This window comes from Bos indicus, chromosome X (genome assembly GCF_029378745.1).
Source record: "Bos indicus isolate NIAB-ARS_2022 breed Sahiwal x Tharparkar chromosome X, NIAB-ARS_B.indTharparkar_mat_pri_1.0, whole genome shotgun sequence".
Taxonomy (NCBI): Eukaryota; Metazoa; Chordata; class Mammalia; order Artiodactyla; family Bovidae; genus Bos; species Bos indicus.
Window position 1 is genome coordinate 60,949,646 of NC_091789.1, and position 27,555 is coordinate 60,977,200.

The 27,555-nt window shown below is 43.2% G+C and overlaps 2 protein-coding genes across 4 annotated transcripts in view; one reads left to right on the plus strand and one right to left on the minus strand.

Moving 5' to 3' along the window:
- ATG4A (autophagy related 4A cysteine peptidase) overlaps nt 1-16,045 on the plus strand; it is a 78,859-nt gene extending 62,814 nt beyond the window's left edge. For both annotated transcript variants that reach the window (XM_070783767.1, XM_070783766.1), the window contains 4 exons: nt 365-510; nt 2,208-2,264; nt 3,684-3,792; nt 14,457-16,045. In XM_070783767.1, the coding sequence (XP_070639868.1) occupies nt 365-510; nt 2,208-2,264; nt 3,684-3,792; nt 14,457-14,527 (383 nt within the window). In that variant the 3' untranslated portion in view covers nt 14,528-16,045. The remainder of the gene's footprint in view (nt 1-364; nt 511-2,207; nt 2,265-3,683; nt 3,793-14,456) is intronic.
- Nucleotides 16,046-16,646: 601 nt separating this feature from the next.
- COL4A6 (collagen type IV alpha 6 chain) overlaps nt 16,647-27,555 on the minus strand; it is a 337,948-nt gene continuing 327,039 nt past the window's right edge. For both annotated transcript variants that reach the window (XM_070783765.1, XM_019955843.2), the window contains 8 exons: nt 24,671-24,787; nt 24,242-24,403; nt 23,952-24,050; nt 22,413-22,559; nt 21,575-21,691; nt 20,506-20,697; nt 18,928-19,214; nt 16,647-18,239 (listed from right to left, as the gene is read on the minus strand). In XM_070783765.1, the coding sequence (XP_070639866.1) occupies nt 17,979-18,239; nt 18,928-19,214; nt 20,506-20,697; nt 21,575-21,691; nt 22,413-22,559; nt 23,952-24,050; nt 24,242-24,403; nt 24,671-24,787 (1,382 nt within the window). In that variant the 3' untranslated portion in view covers nt 16,647-17,978. The remainder of the gene's footprint in view (nt 18,240-18,927; nt 19,215-20,505; nt 20,698-21,574; nt 21,692-22,412; nt 22,560-23,951; nt 24,051-24,241; nt 24,404-24,670; nt 24,788-27,555) is intronic.

Here is a 27,555-nt window from a genome sequence, read left to right on the forward strand (position 1 = left end):
TAATGGCACCTGGACTCATGGCCTGGTGATTCCACCTACCACCTCTTGGCTACTGCTGCTCACCGAGCCCGCCATGTCATCTGTGGTTGCTCATTCCTCCCTTGTCCCCAAACCTGTCCCTTTCCATTTTTGTTCTTGGACTTTGAGGAGATGTAAATGCTAGGGCAAATCTTCACATGGAATGATTGGCTTTGAGGGTGAGTGGCTTCCTTTGAGCATGTTTACTCTCCTTCGGGCTTTCTGTTATCTCATTCCCATTGTCACCAAGGGAGGGGTTAGGACAACCAGAGTGACCCTTCCAAGGACAGCAGTGGGGCCAGGGCGGGTGATTCTTCAAAGGCTAATCAGGTGTCATTCAAAACAGGTGATGAGCTCATTTTCCTGGACCCTCACACAACCCAGACCTTTGTTGACACTGAAGAGAATGGAACGGTTGACGACCAGACTTTCCATTGTCTGCAACCCCCGCAGCGGATGAACATCCTGAACTTGGATCCTTCCGTAGCATTGGTTGGTATCTGAAGGTTGGGTGGGCCAAGAGACACACCGCTGCCCTGTCACAGTTTGGTTCCCTGGGAGTTATCCAGGTTGTTAGATAGGATGGCAAGAGAATATTTGCTTCCCACACCCACAAGAGGTAGTGTTATGTAGTGTAGCAGGAAGGAATGGGCCCTGAAGCCGAGTTGCTCCAGTTAGGATCCAAGCCACTTACCAGCCATGGACTGAGGGGGAGTCCCTCCTTAACTTGAGCTTTGGCCTTCTCATCCCTCCCATGGGCAAAACAGTTGTTCCTTCCTTGTAGACTTGTGTGAGGTATGCTATGTGTAAGGTACTTAGCACAGTGCCCAGCATATTGTAAGCATTCTAGAAATGTTGGTTATTATTACTCTTACCATCTTTCTCCGTTTTCCTTCTTGCCCCCTAAATATTGCCACCCAGGCACAGGGAATAAGGTGAAACATAGGGAGGGAGATAAGAGGCCAAGACCTCCTGGGTGGAAAATGTCCATTCCTCTGGGCACACAATCCAGGAAGTTGCAGGGTTCCCCCCACCCACCCCTGGAAGAATGTCTGCTGTTGACACATGGAAGGGGCAGCTGTCTGGGAACTAGCCAGTGGTTCTGAGGCCTGTCTGAATCCTCTCTTCCAGTTTAACTTGATTGTCAGGGTGCCAGTGGTAGAGAGCTGACAAAGTCCTCCTCTTGTTTTGGACCATTCTTTTAGTTCTGTAGGATGTTCTGAGGATGGATAAAGAGGCCCATGGTTCTCTTTATTCTAACAGATATTTTCCTTAAGGTCAAAGCCACCTTACTAATTAATGCCTCTAGTTAAAAGTACTATTTGGCTTTTGTCTGCTGGTTTTATTACATTGTTTTTTTTTCTAGGTAGGTATATTTGTGCACTGAATGTAATGGAATTAACCCTGTGCTTTGGAGATTGGTTTTCATGTTAGTATATCTCACAGTGTGAAGTGGGAGACAGGGAGGGAAAGGGATAGGGTGAAAGGGAAAGGGACAGAATAAGAGTGAGAAGCAGAGAGAGAGAAAATATGAATGAGCATGTGTGTGTCCTAGTGAGGCACTGATCTGGGAGAGTGATAAACTTCACTCTTCCTCCTTATTGCTGGGAGGATAGAGCCAAAGGAAGTGGCCCGCATGTTGTGTCACGACTCTGGGCCAACGGCTCCGTCTTGCAATACATAAGGCCTGCCTTGGTACCCCTGACCAGTTCTTCTTTTTTTAAATTGGAATATAATTGCTTTACAATATTGTGTTAGTTTCTGCTGTACAACAATGTGAAGCAGCTATATGTATACATATATCCCCTCCTTCTTGAACCTCCCTCCCACCCTCTACATCCCACCCCTTTAGGTCATCACAGAGCACTGAGCTGAGCTCCCTGTGCTATACAGCTGCTTCCCACTAGCTAATTAACACATGGTGGTCTACGTGTGTGTGTGTGTGTGTGTGTGTGTATGTCAATTCTGATCTCCAAATTCATCCCACCCTCACCTTCTCCCCGACTGTGTCCATATGTCCGTTCTCTAGATAGGAGGGCTTTTTTTGAGGCAAGATAATTTTGGATGAATAACAAATTAGAGAAGGGACATTCGTATATAAATGGCCAATAGGGAACTGGAGATATGAGATGGGTAGTGTATATATATCATGAACAGTTCTAAGTTGTCTTCTTTTGCTTCCCCCCAAGGGGTTTTTCTGCAAAGAAGAAAAAGACTTTGATAGCTGGTGTAGCCTTGTTCAGAAGGTAAAGATCTATGTTTTTCTCAGTCTTAAAAAACCAAATGTTTTTCAACATAATTCCTTTCCAAAACGGTTTTTCATGGTAACAAATCCAGCCTGATATGACATTATTGCAAGAGAAAGAAACTAAGATATGGGGAATTATACAGAACTTTGGGGAAACCAAAGGAAAACTTTGGTGTGAAATATGCTTACTTTGTCAAATGAGTGATATTTTTAGCTACTGCATGTTCCATCTCATTGAGGTTATGAGTCAATGAAATCTTCAACTAATTACCATTTTAACCTAAAAATGTTAGCTTCATATAGGTCAGCCTAAATTCTTCTATACTCTGATTATAACGTTGAGGTGGTTGGATAAACCAAACTACTCTTCTCTTTGTTTCATGGTTCATTTACAGTTTAGTGTATTCCATTATGGTTTAAGGGGCTTACCTTTCTAGTAACTGTTTTATTTATATATTGATAAAATATAGACACACTGCCACTTAAAGGAAACACAGTTTGCAGAAATCTGTGTAAATATGAAAGCAAGCTATTCTTTTTTCTTGGACACTTTATGTCAAAAGATATTTATTGTTTTGCTGGCTCCTAATCTTTGTATCTGCCCCCCTCATCATTCGCTTCTAACACATGCCAGTTTTGTGGGAGACATTGATCAATGGTTATTGAAAGAATGAAGGGAGATCATAGGGAGCAGTCTAAAGAGCCCTGGGTGGGGTGGCAGGAGACATAATTCTCTTATCTGCAAAACAGAGGGGTTGGAGAGATGGGATCCCAGAGCCTCTCCTAAGTGTAAGGATGGAAGATTTTTCTTCACAGGTAAACAAATAATTCCAAAGTCCCCAGCTGAATCTGAAACCCCAGTTAATAATTGACTGAGACATCATGGAGAATTATTTTCTAAAATTAGTTCAGAATGCAGCAAAACTGTATATCCCATTTAACATTAGAAAGAAAAATTTCTGATAAGATCAAGGTCTTTAAATTAGGACATATACCATATGTTTTGGACTAAAACTGAAATCATGCCAACATGTACTGATGTTCTTTGGGGGCAGATTTAATTAATTAACCCACATTTCTTTGGAGCCAACACTTCAGGAACATATTATCCCTAAGTTGAGTTGGTCCCGTGCAACTGGCAAATGACCTGAACCTTATGATGGAGCACAGGCAGTGGGTACTAGCCTTCCATCAGATCCCTCCCACCAGTATCCTTTCTTCCCTGGCCAAAAGTATCTAGAATTGAAGAGGGATGGGTCTTCAGATGGGTCTGGTACAGGATGGGTATATTTGTTGAGCCTGTGCTTTCACCTTTCAATAACCAGATCACTCTCTTGGGGTTTGGAGTCATATATTGCCAATTGGACAGAAATGTAGTGACTCTGCAGTGTTTACAACTGATTCTATGTCTCCTCAGGAAATTTTAAAGGAAAATTTAAGGATGTTTGAATTAGTTCAGAAACATCCATCACATTGGCCTCCCTTTGTTCCTCCAGCCAAGCCAGAAGTAACAACCACAGGGGCAGGTAAGCTGTTATTCAGAAGCTCTCTGGCCAGCAGACCCTTGGATAGCAGTTGTTTTATGAGACAGAAGCAATTGTGGGTCATGCTTTCTGTGGAATGAAAATTTCTACTGTTGGATTGATCAAAGAATGGTATTTCTTCTGATGAACTGATACTTAGCAATTTCAAAGAATAATAGTAAAAGAAAATAAGCTCCATGGAAAATCAAAATGAGTAGAATTTCTTTTTTTTCATGGTCTGGTTTAGAAAACAAATCAGAGGACATGGGTAATTCAAAAGGTTCCTCAAAGATCTTACAGAGCCTCATCTTCATCATAGTGAACAGGACTGTGTAACAAGTCTAGTTCATTTCTTTTTTTAATTGATGTATAGTTGATTTACAGTGTTGTGTCAGTTTCAAGTATACAGTAAGGTGATAAAGTTTTTCAGTTTATTTTCTATTACTGGTTATTATAAGGTATTAAATATAGTTCCTTTTGCTATACAGTAGGTTCCTATTTATTTATTTTATATATAGTAGTATATATCTGTTAAACCCAAACTTCTAATTTGTAGCCCCCCCCTTTCCCTTCTGGTAACCATACATTTGTTTTCTATGTCTATGGGTCTATTTCTGTTTTATAAATAAGGTCATTTGTATCATTTTTTAGATTCCACAAGTAAGTGATATCGTGTGGTATTTACCTTTCTCTTTCTGACTTAGGTTACTTAGTATGATAATCTTTAGGTCCATCCATGTTTCTGCAAATGGCATTATTTCATTCTTCTTTATGGCTGAGTAATATTCCATTACATATACATGCATGTGTGTGTATACATATATTATATATACTGCTGCTGCTAAGTTGCTTCAGTCATGTCTGACTCTGTACGACCCCATAGACCGCAGCCCATCAGGCTCCCCCGTCCCTGGGATTCTCCAGGCAAGAACACTGGAGTGGATTGCCATCTCCTTCTCCAATGCAGGAAAGTAAAAAGTGAAAGTGAAGTCGCTCAGTAGTATCCGACTCTTAGCAACTCCATGGACTGCAGCCTACCAGGCTCCTCCGTCCATGGGACTCTCCAGGCAAGAGTACTAGAGTGGGATGCCATTGCCTTCTCCGATTATATATACACACCACATCTTATTTATCCACTCACCTGTAGATGGGCATTTAGGTTGCTTCCATGTCTTCACTATTGTAAATAGTGCTGCTGTGACCATTGGGGTGCATATATCTTTTTGAATTAGATTTTTCATCTTTTCTGGATCTATGCCCAGGAGTGTGACTGCTGGATCATAGGGTAACTCTATTTTTAGTTTTTTAAGAAACTTCCACACTGTCCTCCATAGTGGCCACATCAATTTATATTCCCAGCAATAGTATAAGAGGGATCCCTTTTCTCCATATCCTGTCCAGCATTTATTATTTGTAGATTTTTTTGATGATGGCCATTCTGAGCAGTGTGAGGTGATACCTCATTGTAGTTTTAATTTTCATTTCTCTAATGCTTAGTGATATTGAGCATCTTTTCATGTGCCTGTTGGCCATTTGTATGGCTTCTTTGGAGAAATATCTATTTAAGTCTTCTGCTTGTTTTTTGATTGGGCTGTTTGTTTTTTGATACTGAGCTATATGAGCTGTTTGTGTATTTGAAAGTTAATCCCTTGCAGTCACATCATTTGCAAATATTTTCTCCCAGTCCATAGGTAATCTTTTTGTTTTGTTTACAGTTTCCTTTGCTGTGCAAATGTTTTTACGTTTAATTAGGTCCCATTTGTTTATTTTTACTTTTGTTTCCATTACTCTAGGAGATAGATCCAAAAAAATATTGCTGAAATTTATTTCAGAGTATTCTGCCTATGTCTTCCTCTAGGAGTTTCATAGTATCCAGTCCTACATTGAGGTGTTTAATTTATTTTGAGTTTATTTTTTGTATATGGTATTAGAGAATATTCTGATTTCATTCTTTGTCATGTAACTGTCCAATTTTCCCAGAACCACTTATTCAGGGAACTGTCTTTTCTCCATGGTATATTCTTGCCTCCATTGTAGTAGATTGGGTTTCCCTGATAGCTCAGCTGATAAAGAATCCACTTGTAATGCAGGAGACCCTGATTTGATTCCTGGGTGGGGAAGAGCCACTGGAAAGGGATAGGCTACCCACTCCAGTATTCTTAGGTTTCCCTGGTAGCTCAGATATAAAGAATCCCTTGGATTCCCTTGGAGAAGGGAACAGCTACCCACTCCAGTATTCTGGCCTGGAGAATTCCATGGACTGTATAGTCCATGGGATCGCAAAGAGTCAGATTTGACTGAGCAACTTACACTTGTTGTAGATTAATTAATCCTAAGTGCATGGGTTTATTTCTGGGCTTTCTGTCCTGTTCCATTGATGTATGCTTCTGTTTTTGTGCCAGTACCATACTGTTTTGATGACTGTAGCTTTGTAGTATAGTATGAAATCAGGGAGCATGATTCCTTTGGCTCTGTTCTTCTTTCTCAAGAATGCTTTGTCTATTTGAGGTCTTTTCTGTTTTCACACAAATTGGAAAGTTTTTTTGTTCTAGTTTTGTGAAAAATGCCATTGTTAATTTGTTAGGGATTACATTGAATCTGTAGATTGTGTTGGGTAGTATGGTGATTTTAACAATATTAATTCTTCCAATCCAAGAACATGGTATATCTTCTCATCTGTTTGTGTCATCTTTAGTTTCTTTCATCAGCATCTTATAGTTTTGGGAGTACAGGTGTTTTGCCTCCTTGTGTAGATTTATTCCTAGGTATTTTATTCTTTTTAATGTGATCAGATCAGATCAGTCACTCAGTCGTGTCCGACTCTTTGCGACCCCATGAATCGCAGCACGCCAGGCCTCCCTGTCCATCACCAACTCCCGGAGTTCACTCAGACTCACGTCCATTGAGTCAGTGATGCCATCCAGCCATCTCATCCTCTGTCGTCCCCTTTCTCCTCCTGCCCCCAATCCCTCCCAGCATCAGAGTCTTTTCCAATGAGTCAACTCTTCCCATGAGGTGGCCAAAGTACTGGAGTTTCAGCTTTAGCATCATTCCTTCCAAAGAAATCCCAGTGCTGATCTCCTTCAGAATGGACTGTTTGGATCTCCTTGCAGTCCAAGGGACTCTCAAGAGTCTTCTCCAACACCACAGTTCAAAAGCATCAATTCTTCGGTGCTCAGCCTTCTTCACAGTCCAACTCTCACATCCATACATGACCACAGGAAAAACCATAGCCTTGACTAGACGAACCTTTGTTGGTAAAGTAATGTCTCTGCTTTTGAATATGCTATCTAGGTTGGTCATAACTTTCCTTCCAAGGAGTAAGCGTCTTTTAATTTCATGGCTGTAGTCACCATCTGTAGTGATTTTGGAGCCCATTAATGTGATACTAAGTGGGATTATTTCCTTAATTTCTCTTTCTGATAGTTCATTGTTAGTGTACAGAAATGCAATAGATTTCTGTATGTTAATCTTGTACCCTGCAACTTTACCAAATTTGTTGATGATCTCTAGTAGTTTTCCGATGGCATCTTTAGGATTTTCTATGTATAGTATCATGTCATCTGCAAACAGTGACAGTTTTACTTCTTTCTTTCCAATTTGGATTACTATTATTTCTTTTTCTTCTCTGATTGCTGTGGCCTGGATTTCCAAAACTATATTGAGTGAAAGTGGCAAGAGTAGGCATCCTTATCTTGTTCCTGATCTTAAAGGGAATGCTTTCAGCTTCTTGCCATTGAATATGATGTTTAGCTGTGTGTTTGTCATATATGGCCTTATTATGTTGAGGTATGTTCCTTCTATGTCCACTTTCTGGAGAGTTTATATCATAGATGGATATTGAATTTAATCAGAAGCTTTTTCTGCATCTATTGAGATGATCATATGGTTTTCATTCTTTAATTTGTTCATGTGGTATATCATATTGATTTGCAGATATTGAAAAATCCTTGCATCCCTGGGATAAATCCCACTTGGTCATGGTGTGTGATCCTTTCAATGTATTGGAGTCAGTTGGCTAGTATTGTGTTGAGGATTTTTGCATCTATGTTCATCAGTGATATTGACCTGTAATTTTCTTTTTTGTGTGTGATATCTTTGTTTGGTTTGGTGTCTGGGTGTTAGTGGCCTCATAGAATGAATTCAGAAGTGTTTCTACCTCTGCAATTTTTTAGAATAGTTTGAGAAGGATAGCTGTTAACTCTTCTTTAAATGTTTGGTAGAATTCACCTGTGATGCCATCCAGTCTTGGACTTTTGTTTGTTGGGAATTTTTAAATTTCTGATTCAATTTCTGTACTGGTAACTGGTTTATTCATAGTTTCTGTTTCTTCCTGGTTCAGTCTTGGGAGATTGTACCTTTCTAAGAATTTTTCCATTTCTTCTAGACTATTTTATTGCTGTGTAGTTGCTCATAGTAGTCTCTTAAGATCTTTTGTATTTCTGTGGTGTAAGTTGTAATTTCTCTTTTTTCACTTCTGATTTTATTGATATGGGTTCTCTCCCTTTTTTTCTTGATGAGTCTGGCTAAAGGTTTATCAGTTTTTTTATCTTTTCAAAGAACCAGCTTTTGGTTTTATTGATCATTTCTATTTGTTTTTTTAGTCTCTGTTTCATTTCTGCTTTGATCTTAATGATTTATTTCCTTCCATAACTTTGGGTACTGTTTGTTCTTTCTCTAGTTGTTTTAGGTGTAAGTTTAGGTTGTTCGAGATTTTTCTTATTTCCTGAGGTAAACTTATATTGCTGTAAACTTCCCTCTTAGAAGTGCTTTTGCTGCAACCCATAAGTTTTGGATCATTGTATATTCACTTTCATTTGTCCCTAGGTACTTCTAAATTTCCTCTTTGATTTCTTCAGTGATCCATTGGTTGTTTGGTATCATATTGTTTAACCTCCACGTGTTTGTGGATTTTTGCAGTTTTTTCTTGTAGTTGATTTCTAATCTCATAGAGTCTGGTTGGAAAGATGCTTGATATGATTTTAGTTTTCTTAGATTTACCAAGGCTCATTTTGTGGCCAGGAGAATGTCCCATGTGCACTTGAAAAGAATGTTCTGCTGTTTTTTGATGGAATGCTATATAAATACCAATTAAGTTCATTTGGTCTCATGTGTTATTTTAATAACTGTGTTTCCTTATTGATTCACTGTCTCAATGATCTGTCCATTGATGTAACTAGAGTGTTAAAGTTGCCTACTATTATTGTGTTACTATCAATTTCTCCTTTTATAACTGCTATTATTTGCCTTATATATTAATGTACTCCTGTGTTGGGTACATATATATTTGCAATTTTTATATTTTCTTTTTGGATGCATCCCTTGAATCCCTTGATTCATCCCTTGTAGTGTCCTTCTTTGTCTCTTGTCACAGTCTTCATTTTAAAGTTTATTTTATCTGATGAGTATTGCTATTCTTGCTTTCTTCTGATATCCATTTGTGTGAAATACCTTTTTCTATCCCCTTACTTTCAGTCTGTATATGTCTGTAGATCTGAAGTGAATATGTTGTAGGCAGCATATATATAGGTCTTGTTTTTGAATGCATTGAGCCAGTGTGTGTCTTTTGGTTGGAAAAATTTAGTCCGTTTGCATTTAAAGTAATTATTGATATGTGTCTTATTGCGATTTTGTTAATGGTTTTGGGTTTGTTTTCGTAGGTCTTTTTCCCCCTTTTTCTTCTTTTGTTCTCCTGTGATTTGATAATTACCTTTAGTGTTATGTTTGGATTCCTTCTTTTTGTGTGTGTGTATCTATTATAGATTTTTGGTTTGTGGTTTTTGTTTAAGTCTGTATATAAATGTGACTATTTTAAGTTGCTGATCTCTTAATTTCAAATGCATCTTAAATACTGTGCATTTGTACTCTCCTCCCCTCATGATTACTGTTTTTGATATCATGTTTTACATCTAATTGTTTTTTGAATCCTTTATCTGCTTATTGTAGATACAGGTGACGTTACAAGTGTTTTCTTTTAACCTCCTTACTAGTTTTGTCTGAATGATTTTCTACCTTTACTGTATGTTTGCCTTTACCAGTGAGCTTTTTCATTTTGTAATTTTATTGTTCTTATTTGTGATCTTTTTTTTCCATGCAAAGAAGTCCTTTAACATTTATTGTAAAGCTGGTTTGGTGGTGCTGAATTCTTTTAGCTTTCCCTTGTCTGTAAAGCTTTTGATTTTTCCATCATATCTGAATGAGAATCTTTTTCTTGGTTGTAGGTTTTCCCCTTTTATCACTTTAAATATATTGTGTCACTCCCTTCTGGCCTGCAGAATTTCTGCAGAAAAATCAGCTAATAGCCTTATGGGAGTTCCCTTGTATGTTATTTGTTTTCTCTTGCTGCTTTTAGTATTCTCTCTTTATCTTTGATTTTTGTAATTTTCATTACATCATGTCTTGGTGTGTTCCTCTTTGTGTTCATCTTGTATGGGACTCTCTGCACTTCCTGGAGTTGGATGCTTGTTTCCTTTCCCAGGTTAAGGAAGTTTTTAGCTGTTATCTATTCTAATATTTTCTCAGGTCTTTTATCTCTCTCTTCTTCTGGGACCCCTATAATGCAAATATTGGTGCATTTGATGCTGTCCCAGAGATCTCTTAAACTGTCATTTCTTTTCATTCCTTTTTTTTTTTTTTTTTTCTGTTCAGCTGTAGTGATTTCCACTGCTCTGTCTTCCTGCACACTGGTCCATTCTTCTGTATCATTTAGTCTACTATTGGCTTCTTCTAGTATATATATTTTTGCATTTCTTTTTTTAAATTATTTTTTATTGAAGGATAATTGCTTTACAGAATTTTGTTTTCCATCAAACCTCAACATGAATAAGCCATAGGTATACATCTTCTAGTATATTTTTCATTTCAGTTATTGGATTTGTCATCTCAGTTTGGTTGTTTTTTATATGTTCTCTTTGTTAAAAACTAATTTCTCACTCTTTGCATCCATTCTCTTCTCAAGTTCTTTGATCATCTTTATAATCATTACTCTGAACTCTTTCTTGAATAGATTGCTTAACTCCTCTTCACTTCGTTCTTCTGGAGTTTTATCTTGTTCCTGTGTCTGGAATATACTCCTCTGCTGCCTCATTTTGCCTAAGTTGCTATTTGTATTTTTAAGTCTGTGGTGGGTTAGTTACATTTCTCAACTTTGGAGAAGTGGCCCTCTGAAGGAGGCATCCTATATGTCCCAGAAGTGCACTCCTCTCTATGTGCTCTAGGTGTTCCCCCTATGAGGGCTGTTTGGTTCTTTCTGTTGTGGTGGGCTGACTCTGTGGGCCATCTACTAACTTAGTTGGCATCAAGTCTGGTTGGTCGTCAGGCCCTGCCTTGTGCACATTCTGCTGGTTGCTGTTTAGTGGGGCCTGGTCATGAGGTAGCTGGTTGCAGAATCCAAGGGGGCCCAAGGGCTAGTGCTGGCTCACTGGTGGCTGGAGTCAGGGTTCTGAAGACTCTGGGGCTGTGCCAACTAATGGCAGAGGTTAGTGCTGGATTACTGGCAGGCAGAGCTAGTTCCTGTAGTGTGGCTTCTGGGCCCAGGGATCCCAGAGCATGTTTCAGATCATTGGTAAGTGGGGCTAGTTCCTGATACAGTTGGGTATGAGGTCTGGGGTGTCCCAAAGATTTCATTGACCTGCTGTGGGCAGGGCCAGGGCTGAGGTGATCCCAGGGTCAGGTCTGGTCTGTGTTGTAGGATGTAGTTTTCTTGCTCCTAGTGTCTGGCCCCTGGTGGATGAGGCGGATCTAGAGTCTTGTTCAGGCTTCCTAGTGGGAGGGGCCAGGGCCTGTCCACTGGTGGGTGGAGCTGGGACTTGGCCTTCAGATGGGCACGGCCATGTCTGAGAGCATGTCTAGAGGCTGTGGGCTTTCGACTTCTTCAGGCAGCTTGTCTGAAAAGTGGAAGTGTTACTCTTTCAGTCATGTCCGACTCTGGGGTCCCATGGACTGTAGCTCTCCAGGCTCCTCTGTCCATGGAATTCTATAGGCAACAGTACTAGAGTGGGTAGCCATTCCCTTCTCCAGGGGATCTTCCCAACCCAGGAATCGAACCTGGGTCTCCTGCATCACAGGCAGATTCTTTACCACTGAGCTGCCAAGGAAGCCCTGCCCAATTACTTGTTTGGCCTGAGGTGTCCCAGCACTGGTGCCTACAGGCTGTTGGGTGGGGTCAGGTCTTGGCACTAGTGATCCAACATGTCAGCTACCAGGAATGTTCATGTGGTAGAATATTCCCGAATATGACTGCCATCAGTGTCTATGTCCCCCTGGTGAGCTGCAGCCTACCCACACCTCTCCAGGAGAGTCTCTAAGGCCAGCAGGTAGGTCTGGCCTGTCAGTCAGTCAGTTCAGTCACTCAGTCATGTCTGACTCTTTGCGACCCCATGGACTGCAGCACGCCAGGCTTTCCTGTCCATCACCAACTCCTGGGGCTTGCTCAAACTCATGTCCATCGAGTCGGTAATGCCATCCAACCATCTCATCCTCTGTCGTCCCCTTCTCCTCCCGCCTTCAATCTTTCCTAGTATCAGGGTCTTTTCCAATGAGTCAGTTCTTCGCCTCAGGTGGCCAAAGTATTGCAGTTTCAGCTTCAACATCAGTCCTTCCAACGAATGCTGCTGCTGCTGCTAAGTTGCTTCAGTCGTGTCCAACTCTGTGCAACCCCATAGATGACAGCCCACCAGGCTCCCCCGTCCCTGGGATTCTCCAGGCAAGAACACTGGAGTGGGTTGCCATTTCCTTCTCCAATGCATGAAAGTGAAAAGTGAAAGTGAAGTCGCTCAGTCGTCTCCAACTCTTAGCGACTCCATGGACTGCAGCCTACCAGGCTCTTCCATCCATGGGATTTTCCAGGCAGGAGTAGGTTGCCTGGAGTGGGTTGCCATTTCCTTCTCCACTTCCAATGAATATTCTGGACTAATTTCCTTTAGGATTTACTGGTTGGATCTCCTTGCAGTCCAAGGGACTCTCAAGAGTCTTCTCCAACATCATAGTTCAAAAGCATCAATCCTTTGACACTCAGCTTTCTTTATGGTCCAACTCTCACATCCATACATGACTACTGGGAAAACCATAGCTTTGACTAGACGGATTTTTGTTGGCAAAGTGATGTTTCTGCTTTTTAATATGCTGTCTAGGTTGGTCATAGCTTTTCTTCCAAGGAACAAGCGTCTTTTAATTTCATGGCTGCAGTCACCATCTGCAGTGATTTTGGAGCCCCCAAAATTAAAGTCTCTCGCTGTTTCCATTGTTTCCCCATCTATTTGTCATGAAGTGATGGGACTGGATGCCATGATCTTAGTTTTCTGAATGTTGAGTTTTAAGCCAACTTTTCCACTCTCCTATTTTACTTTCATCAAGAGGCTCTTTAGTTCTTCGCTTTCTGCCATAAGGGTGGTGTCATTTGCATATCTGAGGTTATTGATATTTCTCCCTGCCATCTTGATTCCAGCTTGTGCTTCATCCAGCCCGGCATTTCACATGATGTACTCCGCATATAAATAAGCAGGGTGACAATATACAGCCTTGACATACTCCTTTCTCAATTTGGAACCAGTCTGTTGTGCCATGTACAGTTCTAACTGTTGCTTGGCTTGCATACAATTTCTCAAGAGGCAGGTCAGGTGGTTTGATATTCCCATCTCTTGAAGAATTTTCCACAGTTTGTTGTGATCCAGATAGTCAAAGGTTTTGGCATAATCAATAAATCAGAAGTAGATGCTTTTCTGGAACTCTCTTGTTTTTTTGATGATCCAACAGATGTTGGCAATTTGATCTCTGGTTCCTCTGCCTTTTCTAAATCCAGCTTGAACATCTGGAAGTTCACGGCTCACATACTGTTGAAGCCTGGCTTGGAGAATTTTGACCATTACTTTGCTAGCATGTGAGATGAGTGCAATTGTGCAGTAGCTTGAACATTCTTTGGCATTGCCTTTCTTAGGGATTGGAATGAAAACTGACGTTTTCCAGTCCTGTGGCCACTGATGAGTTTTCCAAATTTGCTGGTCTAGGCTCCTATCAAATTATTCCTTTTGCCCTGGGTCCCAGTACACATGAAATTTTTGTGTGGGCCCTTGAAGCATAGAGTCTGTATTTCCCCTAGTCCTGTGGGGTTCTTGCAATAAACCCCTGCTGGCCTTCAAAGCCAAATGCTCTGGGGGGCTCCTCCCCCGAATGCCAGACCCTCAGTCTGGGGAGCCTGACATGGGGCTCAGAACTCTTACTCCTGTGGGAGAGCTTCTACGATATTATTCTCCATTTTGTGGGTTGCCCGCCTGTGGGTATGGGATTTGATCGTATCGTGAGTCTGCCCCTCCTACCCATATTGCTGTGAATTCTTCTTTATGACTTTATTTGTAGAAGATCTCTTCTGGTAGGTTCCAGTCTGTTTCATCAATGGTTGTTCTGCAGATAGTTTTGGTTTTGTTGTGCTCGGAAGAGGAGGTGAGCTCAAGATCTTTCTACTCTCACATCTTGGGCCCCTAAAACTATTTTGATTCTTTATGGAGAATTGCTAACACTTGGCAGTGGTCCCACCTATAAGTCTCCTCTACACTAGCTTTTGTGTAGCAAAGCAATTAAAAAATGTATGGTCTTAACTACCGAGTAACGCACTGACCTGTTGAACCAAAGGTTTTCAAGCTTTTTTCCCCTTCATTTCTGTATTCTGATAGAGTTCATTGACTCTACTGAACAACTAGAGGAATTTGACCTGGAGGAAGATTTCGAGATTCTGAGCATATAGGATAGTGGGAGCTCATCTTGGAGATCTGTCTTCCATCTGGCACCAGAAGAACACGAACTCATCATGTAAAACTTTTTTAGTCAGCAAGTGCCTAATATGCCAACAGCATACAAACTTGATAGGAATCATGACTGAGCCAATCACCATTTCTCAACAAAAAAAAAAAAGAGAGAGAGAATGAACAATATACCCTTTCCCCAGAAGGAACTAAAACAATCATGGAATCTAGGAGCAGAAAGATTAGGAGCCATCTCTTGCTTCCCAGCTTCTTACATGGCCACAGCAAATCTTCAGCTGCTGGAATGAGGAGGTGGATGTATGGAGGACAGCCAGCAACTCCCACCTTGCTTTCAGCACCAGCAGATGAGAGATGGTTACCTTGTGCTTCTTTACCCTTTCAGGTTTGACTTCTTTGGGCTAAATACTAAGAAGCAATCTGTTCCCTTGCTCTAATAATAAAGTGTTAATCATTGTATCAGAACAATTGTAACAAGAACAAAATGTTCTCGTTAAAGTATTTGAATATGTATTTAAATTATCATAATTGATCTCAAAAAGTATGTCAAAGACATTACATCAAATGCATATTTATTGATCTTCCTATTTGAGAGAAGCTTACTATTGAATGGGTCATTGTCCCCATCTTAACTGATACTTTTGTCAGATGTCACCCTGTCCTTAAATCATTTATCACTTAATTCAGGGGTCTGCAAACTTTTTCTGTCAAGGGCCAGAGAAGAAATATTTTAGGCTCTGAAGGCCATGTAGCATCTGTCACAGCTACTCATCTCTGCTGGTGAAGCACCTAAACAGCCCTAGACAGTGTGCATGCACAAGAGCCTGGCTGTAATGCAATAGAACTTTATTTACAAAAAAAAAGGGGAAGGGCTGGATTTAGCCCCAGGCTGTAGTTTGCTAATCACTGACTTAAATTATTGATTTTTGTTTGGGAAATTAAAAATTGTGGTTGAATTTGACTCCCTTTTGCTTTATAATCATAATTGGAAAGATAATTATTCAGACATTTAATCTGTGTATCAAATACTATTTGGGGACTGTTGTTATTGTGCAGTCGCTAAGTCGTGTCCCACTCTATGCGACCTCATGGACTGTAGCCTGCCAGAGGACTGAAATCCTCTGTTTGTGGGATTTCCCAGGCAAGAATACTGGAGTAGGTTGTCATTTCCTCCTCCTCCAGGGGATCTTTGCAATGCAGAGATCAAACCCACGTCTCCTGCACTGGCAGGACGATTCTTTACCACTGAGCCACCTGGGAAGCCCTTAATTTCAAGACTAGCAACATACTAAGTTTTAAAGCACATATTCATCAAATTGGTTTTGCTAACCATTCTCCTGTGTGGATGTACCTCACATCCCAGTGATATTTTCCCATTTTCCACTTGTTGTCTTTTTCAACCTGTATGCATTTCACCTCCATGCTCAACAAAGTGCCCAGCAGGCCCCAGGAAGGCCAGCAACTGCAGTATGAAAACTATCAAATAAAGGAAATAAACCAAACTAAGGTGGGTTTTTTTTTTTTTTTTTTTTTGGTACAGTTAAGAATATTTGAATACTCATTTCCTTAGATTCCATATTTTTATTTTACCCAGTAGGTAGTATATTCCAGTGAATTCAGAATTTGAAAGATGCAAAATGGTATTCAGTGAAATGTCTCTCCCTCCCACAAGTCAGTTCTGTTCCTTGAACCCTCCCAATGTTATTAATTTCTTGTTTATCCTTCCAGAGGCTATATTTTATGCATATACAAATACATGCACATATATCTTAGATTTGATTTTAATGACTTTAAAATTTCTCTCCTTTTGATTAATCTACAAATGATCCTGAGAACCCAGAAGTATGGAAAGCCCTTTCTTGAACTCAAGCATGTGATGGGGCTAAAAACAGTAGTAAGCTTATCTTGAAACTTGTAGATTTGTTGCCTATTGGAAGACATTTTCAGCCCTTGACTTTCATTGTATTTTTCTGTGCCTCACTGTTATGTTGTAAAGTTCAACTTGCAGTAACAAGAACCCCCAAGGCTCTGAGGGGGACTTAGGAATTTCAGTGACATGGGCTTTAGAAAAATTTTCATCAAAGAATGTCAAAGAGTCAAATGTTCACATTGAATTCCTTTTATTTGCAATGTACAAAGCTGACACCATGCTTATTACTCAAGAAGTGAAGGTAACAATAGGTCGGATTATACTGATTATGCTTTGTGTGTGTTGGCACAGTTTATATAATATTTAAGGAAACAGAATCACCTGGAAGGAATTGCCTCATGTCAACATAGCTAAGTGTTCTGGGAAATTGATAATTAAAGGAAATGGTTAAAATAATCCCCCTAAACAGAATATGATATAGTTTATAATCTGTCCAGGCTTGCTTTGGGTCTGCTAACTGTTAAAGAGAGCAGTGTGCTAGATTTTTATGAGGATTAAAAAAACATCAAAATGGTTTAACAGGCTACCTATGAAAGAGCAATTGGATGGAAATTTTAATGGCAAGTCTCTCACAGCCTCAAAATGCAAAGCAACCAGCACTGCAGTGTTGATTTGCCACATTGCACACATCTGGATGGCATTTGGAATAAACAAGGGCTTCTGAGAAATTGGGACAAGGGATTTACCTTTTTGTTCCTGGAGTCAAAAGCAAAATTCACACCTCCTTACCCATCCTCCTCTCTACCCCCAGCCCAGGAGAAAGGGTGGCAGTTCGCATTTCCCTTTATGGGTCTGACCCCATTTGGTACATCCTCTGCTCTACTCTACATCAGGCCAAGTCTGCTGCCTGTGGCTGGGGAGGGAGCTGACAAGGAGGAATTGATTTGTCTACGACCATATGAAGTTGATGAGCCCCTCTTGGCAGCTGGCCTTCCAGCACAGTCGTGCTTACTGTCGAAGGAGTCAAAGCTCACCCCAGGTTACTGGCTAGCACCTCATTCGGTCTCCGTGAAGAGTGAGAGTTTGCCCTGTGCAGGCTCCATCCATCCATAATGTTGAACCAGAGAAAATTTTTTTTTGTGTGGAAACACTGGGTTCTAGTTTAAGCCAAATAACGTGTGGTGACCGCTGGACATAGAGGAATGACTCCTTAGCTATCATGAAGAGCTTTCTGATCAAGATGGTGAGGAAAGCGAGCATTCTAAGAAAGTGGTGGCCTAGCGGTCTTTCTGAGGTAGCCATGAAGAATCACGCAAACATCCAGACCGAATTGTAGCACCAGGTTGACTGAAATGGGATAGCAGACCTCAGCAGGGTGGGCTCACCCAGGGGGCCTGAGGGTGGGGGTGACCAAGGTCCAGTAGTCCAGCCCAAACGAGACTCCAAGGTGCAGCTTGACAGATGGGCAAAAGGGCTTAGGCCTTCCTTCTTCAGACCATTCGGGTTTGTGAGGTGACCGTTGTGTGCAGGAGGGGAGGGCATGGGGCAGAGTGGCAGGTGCCACCCTACACGCTTTTCATACACACCTGGCAGCGGCTGACTCGGGTGTGGAGCTGTCCAGCTTTCAGCGTCTCAGATACAGGCTCCTCCCCAAACTGCTGCCTCTCTTCCACTGTTGTCAGCCAGAAACTATATTTGTTGGCAAAGTAGTGGCAGGTGCCCCGGGCACCACTGCATTCGATGAAAGGAGTAGCCCGGAAATCCTCTAGGCAGGATCCGGGAGAGACCAGGGACTGGCCCCCGCCCTCTGCACCGGCGGCTGTGTGCTGAAACGGACAGAGGGTGGCCGTGAGCTGGTCACCTGGGAGCCAACAGGCTCTGCTTCTCCAGCCCTGAGCTCCGGTCCCTTGGTTCAGCCCCCATGTCAGGTCAATAAACCAAACACTGTGTTTTGGATCCTTGTCACCGCCTCAGGGCCAGGAGTGCCCCCTCTGAGCTCCCGAGTGCCCTCCTAGCCCACAGTTCCTGGGCTGTGGCTACATGCTAGACAGCTTCTCTCAGACTGCTGATGCCCGCCAAGTCCCCCAAGTATGCTAGTGCCCCTGGCAGATTTCCACTGACGAAGAAATCTGAGAAAGGCTGAATTAAAGAAAATTCAGTGGGATTCAGAATGCAGTTCTCAGAACCCTTTGCTCCAAGCCCATGATGGTGTTTTCCAGAGAAGGGAGAGAGCATGGAATAGTCTACCAGGGGGTTAGACCATGGGCCCATCCCCTCATGGATCTGTTAACAGCTCCTACTCTGAAGTCACCTTTATTGGAACTCTTACTTGCAATCTGTACCACGGCCATGAGGGGGCGTGTCACCTGTTGAGTACAGATGAGCCTCATATTTGGCCTAAAGTTCTGGCCCTCGTGTCACCCAGCTCCTTCAGCACTCGATTTCAGGATTTCCCTCCAAGCACTCCCTACCCTCGGCCTTTACCCTGGGGGAAGGGGCAGTGTGGGGCCTCACCATGAGGAAGGAGTACCCAATCCACAGACTGCGCCAGCCCAGGGGGCACTGTGGGATGGTGATGTCCTGGCTGTGCACAGCAATGGCTTGCGAGGGCGCCTCACACACAGAGCAGCGGCTGATGTACTGGGGGATCTGTGTCTGGCCGACCGGCATCATAGGGATGGGGGCGGTGGTGGAGAGCCAGTAGGACTTATCATTCCGTCGGGCATAGTGGCACACTTCATTGATGTTGCAGTAGATGAATGGCATGGTGCTGAAGCGGGGCAGGCAGGAGCCAGCAAACCCTGGAAGGAGAGAAGATAGGCAGGAGCAGGTAAGGTCTGGCTGAGGGACCAGGCTGGGATTGTCCTCGGAGCCACTACGACTGGACTAGATTGTGGTTTGGATTCATATCCAACTGCTTGTTCCAGAGCATGGTTGCCTCTCCTTCCGGTCCTGGACTACACCCTGATGTCTGCTGATCAAATCTTACTTTCTGTGTACCAGAGAAATTGGATAATGAAAAGAATCTTTTTAGAAACTGAATGAAGACTCCCTAAATCAACCCATTTTGTAAAACCAACATTTAATAGAGTGAGTCTACATTTCACACTCAGCACACCTGAAGACAATTCAGTTAATTCTGGGATAATCATTGTTACTCACAGATCATATTATTATTACTACTACTAATTGCTTTCCTGGTGGCTCAGATGGTAAAGAATCTGCCTTCAAGGCAAGAGACCTGGGTTTAATACCTGGGTCTGAAACATCCTGGAGAAGGGAATGGCAACCCACTCCAGTATTCTTGTCTGGAAATCCCATGGATGGAAGAAACTGATGGGCTACAATCCTTGGGGTCGCAAAGAGTCAGATACAAATGGGTGACTAAGCACCTTAGCACTAATCATTACTGTTTAATGGATGGTTAATGCTTTTGAATTGTGGTGCTGGAGAAGATTCTTGAGACTCCTTTGGTCTGCAAGCAGATCAAACCAGTCAATCCTAAAGGAAATCAACCCTAAATATTCATTGGAAGGACTGATGCTGAAGCTCCAATACTTTGGCCATCTGATGCAAAGAGCTGACTCATTGGAAAAGACCCTGATGCTGAGAAAGACTGAAGCAAAAGGAGAAGGGGTGACAGAGGATGAGATAGTTAGATGGCATAACTGACTCATGGACATGAATTTGCACAAACTCTGGGAGATAGTGTAGGACAGAGGAGCCTGGTGTGCTGCAGTCTATGGGGTCACAAAGAGTCGACGACTTAGCAACTCAACAACAACAAATATATGTAAAACACTGTTCTAAGCATTTTACATGGGTGATTTTTGTAATCCTCACTCCAACCTATGAGACAGGTACTAGAATTAGCCTTGTTCCATTGAGAAGGAGGCAGAAGGTAAAATAGGTTGAATAACATGTCCAGAGTAAGTGGCAGAGCCAGGGTTTGAACCCAGATCTGCATGAATGACTCTAGACCTGGTACTTATAACCCACTATCCAACATGGGCCCACCAATGGTTGGGAGGAACAAGGAGTGGTACTTGTGGGGACAGATGGCCAGGGGTGGTTGTGGGAGCTGGTACCTACCCAGGTCCTGGTTGTGGGCTTTCTCTTGCCCCTCCACGAACAGCAGGCTGTAACCCACCCAGAGCTGGCTCATCCCGCTGGGGCACAGGGGCACCTGTTCTGACTGGCTGTGCTTCACCAAGGTGTAGCCCACTCTCAGGCTCTGTCCAGGCACTCCAGCCCTCCCGAAGGGGCCCGGCTTCCCTGGAGCTCCTGAGATGGAGAGAGCAGAAAAGGGGTGAGCCAGGTACAGCCAATAATAACAGCAGGTACTCACTTGGTGGCAAGCGTTGAGCAGGGGCCATTATGTACAAGCATTAGCTCACTCAATCCTTACAACCTCATCTCTCCAATTTGTGGATAATGAAACTGACTCTCACCACCTACAGCTAGTAAGTGGTAGAACTAGAATGCCAACTCAGATGTATCTGGCTAGAGAGTCCTCATTTTGAAAAGCACACGACCCAGTTTTTCTTCCACAGTCACCCAACCTTGGGTTCTCTGGGATGGGATGAGCAGAGAGGGCTACTTCTCAGGCTGGCGTTGCAGGCTTTCATAGGAGATAACTGAGGACTCACTGAATCAAAGGCAGCAAAGGCAGAGCTGGGGTTAGCGAGGCAAAATCACACCCTCCTTTCCTGTCAGGCATAGCTAACAATCATGGCACTTTTCCTGTGAGCCTCAGGAATGTTGATTTGCCATTTTTGATATAAAAGGAGGTAAGTAGCAGAACAGCTATATCTTACCTCAGTTTTTCTTCTCCCTGGAACCAACCCCCCTTCTGTCCACATCAGAATCCCTTGGTAGAAGGGGGTTGGTGCAGGGCAGGGGAGTCATAGCTCTTAAGAGCTGGAAGAGAACCCAGAGAACTATTTGGAACAGTTTTTCACCTTCTGGAATGTAGGGCTCTGATCCGTCACAGCTCAGAATGGAGTCGGCGTGAATGGATGAGAGCCCAGTTTTCCAGCCTCCTAGTAGTGTCAAGCTTTACTGCCAGATTTCCTAATTCCAAGATTTGAGATTTTGACTCACTACCAAGCCTCAAACCCTTATAGAAGCCCTCTGCCTGCTAGTGCTGACATTGCCAGACCTTCAAATCCTGGAGGGCCTTGTAGTCCAGGGAGACCAGGATCACCAAGAGCCCCAGGTGGGCCAGGGAGTCCACTGGCGCCATCTTTGCCAGGGATGCCAGGTAAACCTTTAGATCCTGCAAGGAGAGAAGGCCCACAGTGGGGTACTCAATGTGGAGGAAGAGGGACTTCTCCAGGTCTTCCCTGGAGAAAGGGGACTTGTGTGTCATGCCCAGGACTCACCAGAAGAGGGCAGATTTGGCCATCACCTGGGAGTGCAGGCTGAGGACAGGGCTGAGCCTCCCAGGCTAGTCCTTAGTTCACGTCTGGGTAGCTCGGCCCTGGGACCCCACTCTGAACTTAGCCCTTCTGAGCCCCTTCACACACCTGTCCTCACTTCCTCTCATCCTCCCAGCAACTCTGGGAAGGACACAGGGCAAATGCTGGGGTCCCGAGTCAGAAATGAGGACACTGAGGCCTAGAGAGACTGTTAGCTTACTCCAGTTGAGGCAAAACTGGAATTAGAAGCTGGATTTTCTGTCCCCCAACCCTGGGTTTTCTCCCTTTCTTTTTATTGCCCACCATACTCCCTCCTTTCTGCAGCAGCACATTAGTGAGGGACAAGCTGTCTGGATTAGCTATTGTGCTCTGCCCACGTTCTCTGAAGCCAAGTACAATTGCTGGCCCTGGGGGCCCTCCTTCCTGGCAAGAAGATTGGGAGCTTTGTGAGGAAACCAAGGAAATGCTTGATGAAGCTACCCCCTTGAAGCTGCGGGGTTCCTAGCCAGTTGCTTCAGCATCCCAATCAAAGCCATCTCAGCTCCCAACTAAGTTCCCTTTCTCTGGCACCCTACTCACCTTGTAGGCCCACAGGTCCTTGGACCCCAGGGTCTCCCATGAGGCCAGGGATTCCATCAATGCCTGGAAGACCCATGGGTCCAGGGGGAGCCTGGATGGCTTCTGCAATGGGTGTGTGTCCAGGAGCACCTCGAGGGCCAGATAAGCCTGTGGGAGGGTGGAAGAAACGGAAATGTCAGGCAGAGGCAGAGGAGGTGGCTAGGGAAGGCCCCTGGAGGTTCAGTTGGCATCACAGCCTAGGACCTCAAACTCAACCAGCTGGCTTATTGATAGAAGCCAAATAAGTCAATTTGCTTGAGTGCCTACTGAGTTCTAGTCCCTGGTAGATGAGGGGATAGAGCAGTGAGTAAGACCTTTATGAGACAATGGTCTGTTGATAAAGATGAAATATGCATAACCTGACAAAAACCATTAACCTTACTGCAAATTGTGAAAAGTGCTACAAAGGAAATGGAGAGTGCAGTGACTGTGGGATGGAGCAGAGAGGGCTACAGGGTAGAGAACCTGCTGCTGCTAAGTCACTTCAGTCGTGTCTGACTCTGTGCAACCCCATAGATGGCAGCCCACCAGGCTCCCCCGTCCCTGGGATTCTCCAGGCAAGAACATTGGAGTGGGTTGCCATTTCCTTCTCCAATGCATGAAAGTGAAAAGTGAAAGTGAAGTTGCTTAGTCGTGTCCGACTCTTAGCGACCTCATGGACTGCAGCCTACGAGGCTCCTCTGTCCATGGGATTTTCCAGGCAAGAGTACTGGAGTGGGGTGCCATTGCCTTCTCCGAGAGAACCTGCTTTAGTGATAAGTGGCCTTTTACAATCAGTGACACCTAAGCTGAGATTATTAAAGCATTAGAAGGGGCTGGAGGTAGTATTCCAGGAAGTAGAACTAGCATGTGCAAAGGCCCTGTGGTCAGCCAGGGTGTGATGTTTTTGGATAACAGAAAGAGGCCAGTGTGAGAAAAGCACAGTGAGCAGCAAAGGGTAAAAGCTGGTGATGAGGGATGCCATGGGATACCAATGGATGATTTCTGCTTTTATAAGACCTCTCCCACCACAGTCTGGAGAAACGATTGTTGGGGGAGGTGCATAATGAAAGCACGGAGACCAGTCAGCAGGTCACCACAGTGATTCACATGAGAAATGTTGGTGGCTTGGATCTGAGAGGTATTGGTGGAGGTGATGAGAGGGGAGTGGATGCAAGGCCCATTCTGGAAACACAGCCCCCAGGAGTTGCTAATAGGATTGGATGTGTGTGATTGAGGGGAGTGGTGTAAAAGACAGGCTTCATTTCTGGATTCAGCAAATGGATTAGTGGTAACTGAGTGCCAGCCCAGTACACACTAATGCAGAAATGATGCAGAGAGGGGAGATCAGTGGTAGGATTCATGGTTGCAAGGCAGCAGTGGCCTTCAGTCCTGGGAGCTGATGGTGGCAGAGGTATTCCCGAGGTGGACAAACTCCGTTTCTGGCACGGTGATAAATGACTCCTGAAAGAATCTCACTCCAAGCCCTCCCTCGAACTCAGGAACATGCTCTCAACTCACCTCTTGGCCCCGCCTTCCCCTTCATCCCGGGAAGTCCTGGGTCTCCAGGTGGTCCAACCTTGCCTGGAGTCCCCATGAAGCCAGGCTCACCTCTCATGCCTGGCAAAGCCCAAAGGAAAGCAAGTCAGGGCCTGGCACGGTGGTGCTGGTGGGGGAAGGGGGCTTGAGATTAAGCAGAGACAAAGGCCGGAAGAGCATCATCAGCCGGTCTCTGTTCACAGGGTGGCAGGAAGGGGCCATCTCCAACTGTGGAGTGGGAAAGGGCCCAGTTGCCAGCCATGCAGTCATACCTTTCAATCCTAGCTCTCCAGGGAGGCCAGAGAAACCTGGAATTCCTTGGTCTCCTTTGGGCCCTTGAGGGCCAGGAATTCCAGGGAAGCCAGGGTCTCCAGGGTCGCCTTGATCTGAGGCAGGCCCAGGGGGGCCTGGGGGCCCAGGAGGGCCTGGGCGGCCTAGGAATAAGATAGGAAGAGGGATGAGGGCAGGGGACAGAGGAAACGGCCGCTGTGGAAGGCCTTGACATTGATAGGAAGCCAAAGCCCATTCCCAAGGCAAATAATGTTCCCTCGCCTTCTGTGGGGCCCCAGTGACCAGACCTTCCCAAACCCTTTTAGCAAAATGTAGCCCATTCTGGTCCCCTGTGTCCCTGCAGCGGGAGGGGTGTGAGGCTGGACTGTAGACAAGGCAATGCCAGCCTTTTTTGGGCTTCCTGGCTTTACCTCGTTCTCCATCTAGACCTGGTCGCCCAGGGTCACCAGGCTGTCCTTCTATGACTGAAGGCAAGGAGAGGCCCAGTGCACCGGGGAGACCAGCGGCGCCCTGGAGACCTGGAAAACCTGCAAAGAATAAATAAAAGGGGCTGCAGGGGCTTTGTGTACCTAAGAGAGGGCCAGGCTCTCTCAGAGAAAATGGAAGCCATTAGGTAGCAGCCAGAGCAGCCTAGGCCAGCAGAGAGGGCTCTTATCCCTTGCTCCTCCCTTGGCAGCCAGTGGCCCCAAACAGCTGACAGGAGCTCAGAGAGGCCCCACTGGCATTGAATTGGGATGAATAGAGCCTCAGAAAGTTCTAGCTCTCCAACCTCTCTGGTAATAGAAATATGGTAAACAGATTTCCCCAAAATCAGGAAGAAAAGAAGGTATAACTGTAGCACTTGGAACTGAAGTTCCCTGAGGTGTTTTTACACCTACTGTCCCTATTGTATAATGTTTCATTCAGTTAGCCAGTCTTGTCTGCTGCTGACCAGAGAAGGTTATAGACGGAGGTAGGGTGTAGCCCCTAACCAGTCAGAAGAGAACCTCACCTGCTCCAGCAGAATGGAGGTGGGAAGGGTGCTGAGACCCCTGGTGTCTTATCTGGCTAATTTCTGGGTCTTCCAGGCAAGCTGGAAACCAGTGTTATAGGTGATTCATGATATTAGCTAAATGCTTTCTTAATTGCCTAAATCCCTTCTCCGTTTGGCCAAGGAAAATAGCCACTTACTGGCCTATGTACATAATATTTGCTCAAATTTCTGTTTGTGGGATGATTTCTATTAGGTTCAAAACCAAAAAAATTTCAACAGATTATAGAAGATGTATGTAATATGCATACATCAAAAACATAGATGATAATCTTGCTGGGAAAACATATCAAAGCCACATATACAAATGCAGAAATCTATTTTATTCTTGTAACATGGAAGGAGTGTATTTATTACTTTGGTATATTCTAGAAGGTATTTAAATGAAGAGGAATTAATTCAAATTGATTGATAAACTGTTTTGCTGGTTGAGATTCTTGTTTGTGACAAGAAAATACCAAAATATTAATGTTGCATTTGATTGTTCTGACCAAAAAGCTGAAAATATTAATGTAGACTTTCTCATATTTTGCTAAGAAATAGAAAATCCATGAAAACTTGTAAGGGAAGATGGCAGATTGGTTAATTTGGGCATCATTAATAGCTCATTGATTAATTGAATACTGATGAAACATAAATGAGGAAAAAATAAATATCAATAAGTCTCCAACTATTAGAAGTCTGGAAAAGAAACAAAGTAAAAACAAAAAGCAAAACTAGTCACAAAACCACATGGTACTACTTTTAGTTATGTCTTGATGAGTCTTTGAAGTAGTTTTTATTTTCATAAAGGTAAAAATCTGAAAAGAAAGACATACTGTATTTTTGTCCTGAAGATATATCTTCATATATCTATACATATATATGGGCTGAAATTATGCAAAACAAGTAAACAAGACACCACATATAGTAGAGTAAGTGTGGGCTAGGCACAGATTATAAAGTTTGTTTCCATGGCAATTTTTACAGCCAACTCCTCTTTTCGAACTGTTTCTTGATTTTAAAATTACACTAATATATTATTAAACCTGAAATAAAGGTACTACTGACCTCACATAGTTAAAAAAAAAAAGCTCAAGTGTTTCTTTAAGAATGAGGTATTTTCAGTGATCACATGATGGAAATGCAAGATGGCATATTTTCCCAACTTATTCCATCATCACAGCCCTAAAAAAAAACCCAAAATATACTAATGTGGCCTCTCAAGTATATACTGCAAATATGGAAATCAATGGCATAATTTAATGTTATTTAGATAAATGTATTGTAGGGACAGGGTTTGCTCCTAGGAAATTTCCTAAGGGGTAAACCTTTGTTATACATTGATTTCTATAATCAAATTAGAGATTCAGTTACTGTTGGGGGATATGATATTTGATATGTATGTTTTAAAACAAATTCTTTTAATTAGATACTGAGAAGAAGAGAAGAATATTTATAAACCATATGTAAACAATCATCTAGATAGAATGAACATCTGTGTTCCAACCACCCAATTTAAGGAAAAGAAGATAGCAATACCTTTGAATTTCTTTTTCTTTCCTGGCTTTTTTGTTTTAAGTTTATTTATTTTTAATTGGAGTATAATTGCTTTCAATGTTGTGTTGGCATCTGCCATACATCATCGTGAAGCAGCCATAGGTGTACATAAGTCCCCTCCCTCTGGAACCTGCCTCCCACCCCATCGCATCCCTCTAGGTTGTTCTTTTCAGACCCTTTACAGATTTTACCATCTTCCCTCCCTCCCAGAGGCAACCAGTCCTGAGGTTTGTGTTCATCATTCCCTTTTCATCACAGTTTGAATATCCATGCATATTTGCATCCCTAAACAACATATTGGTTGGAATCACACTAAACATATTCCTCTTCAACTTCCCCTTTCTCCCCCTTCAACATTATGCACCTGAAATGTATCCATCTTGACATGTGCTGTTTGCTGCATTTGTATTTGTGGTTTTATTACCTCAGATAGCCAAAGGCAATGAATAATGTAATGACCAGGAATTCATAGTCAAGATTTAAAAACAGAAAAGGCATGCCTGTGCTTCCACCCAGGACCCAGACCTTTCTCTATCTCCTGCCAAAGAAGCCATAAAGCTTCCCTTCCTAAGCCCTCACTTCTGGAGAAACTGCTGGCTTTCAGAAAAGTACAGGTTGGTCCAGACAAAGGAAAGAGTAAACACAGAGACAGCAGATGCCCCAACATAAAATGCAGCTGGAAATGAATTAATGCATGAATATAGTTCCTGGAAAACCTACGCAGAT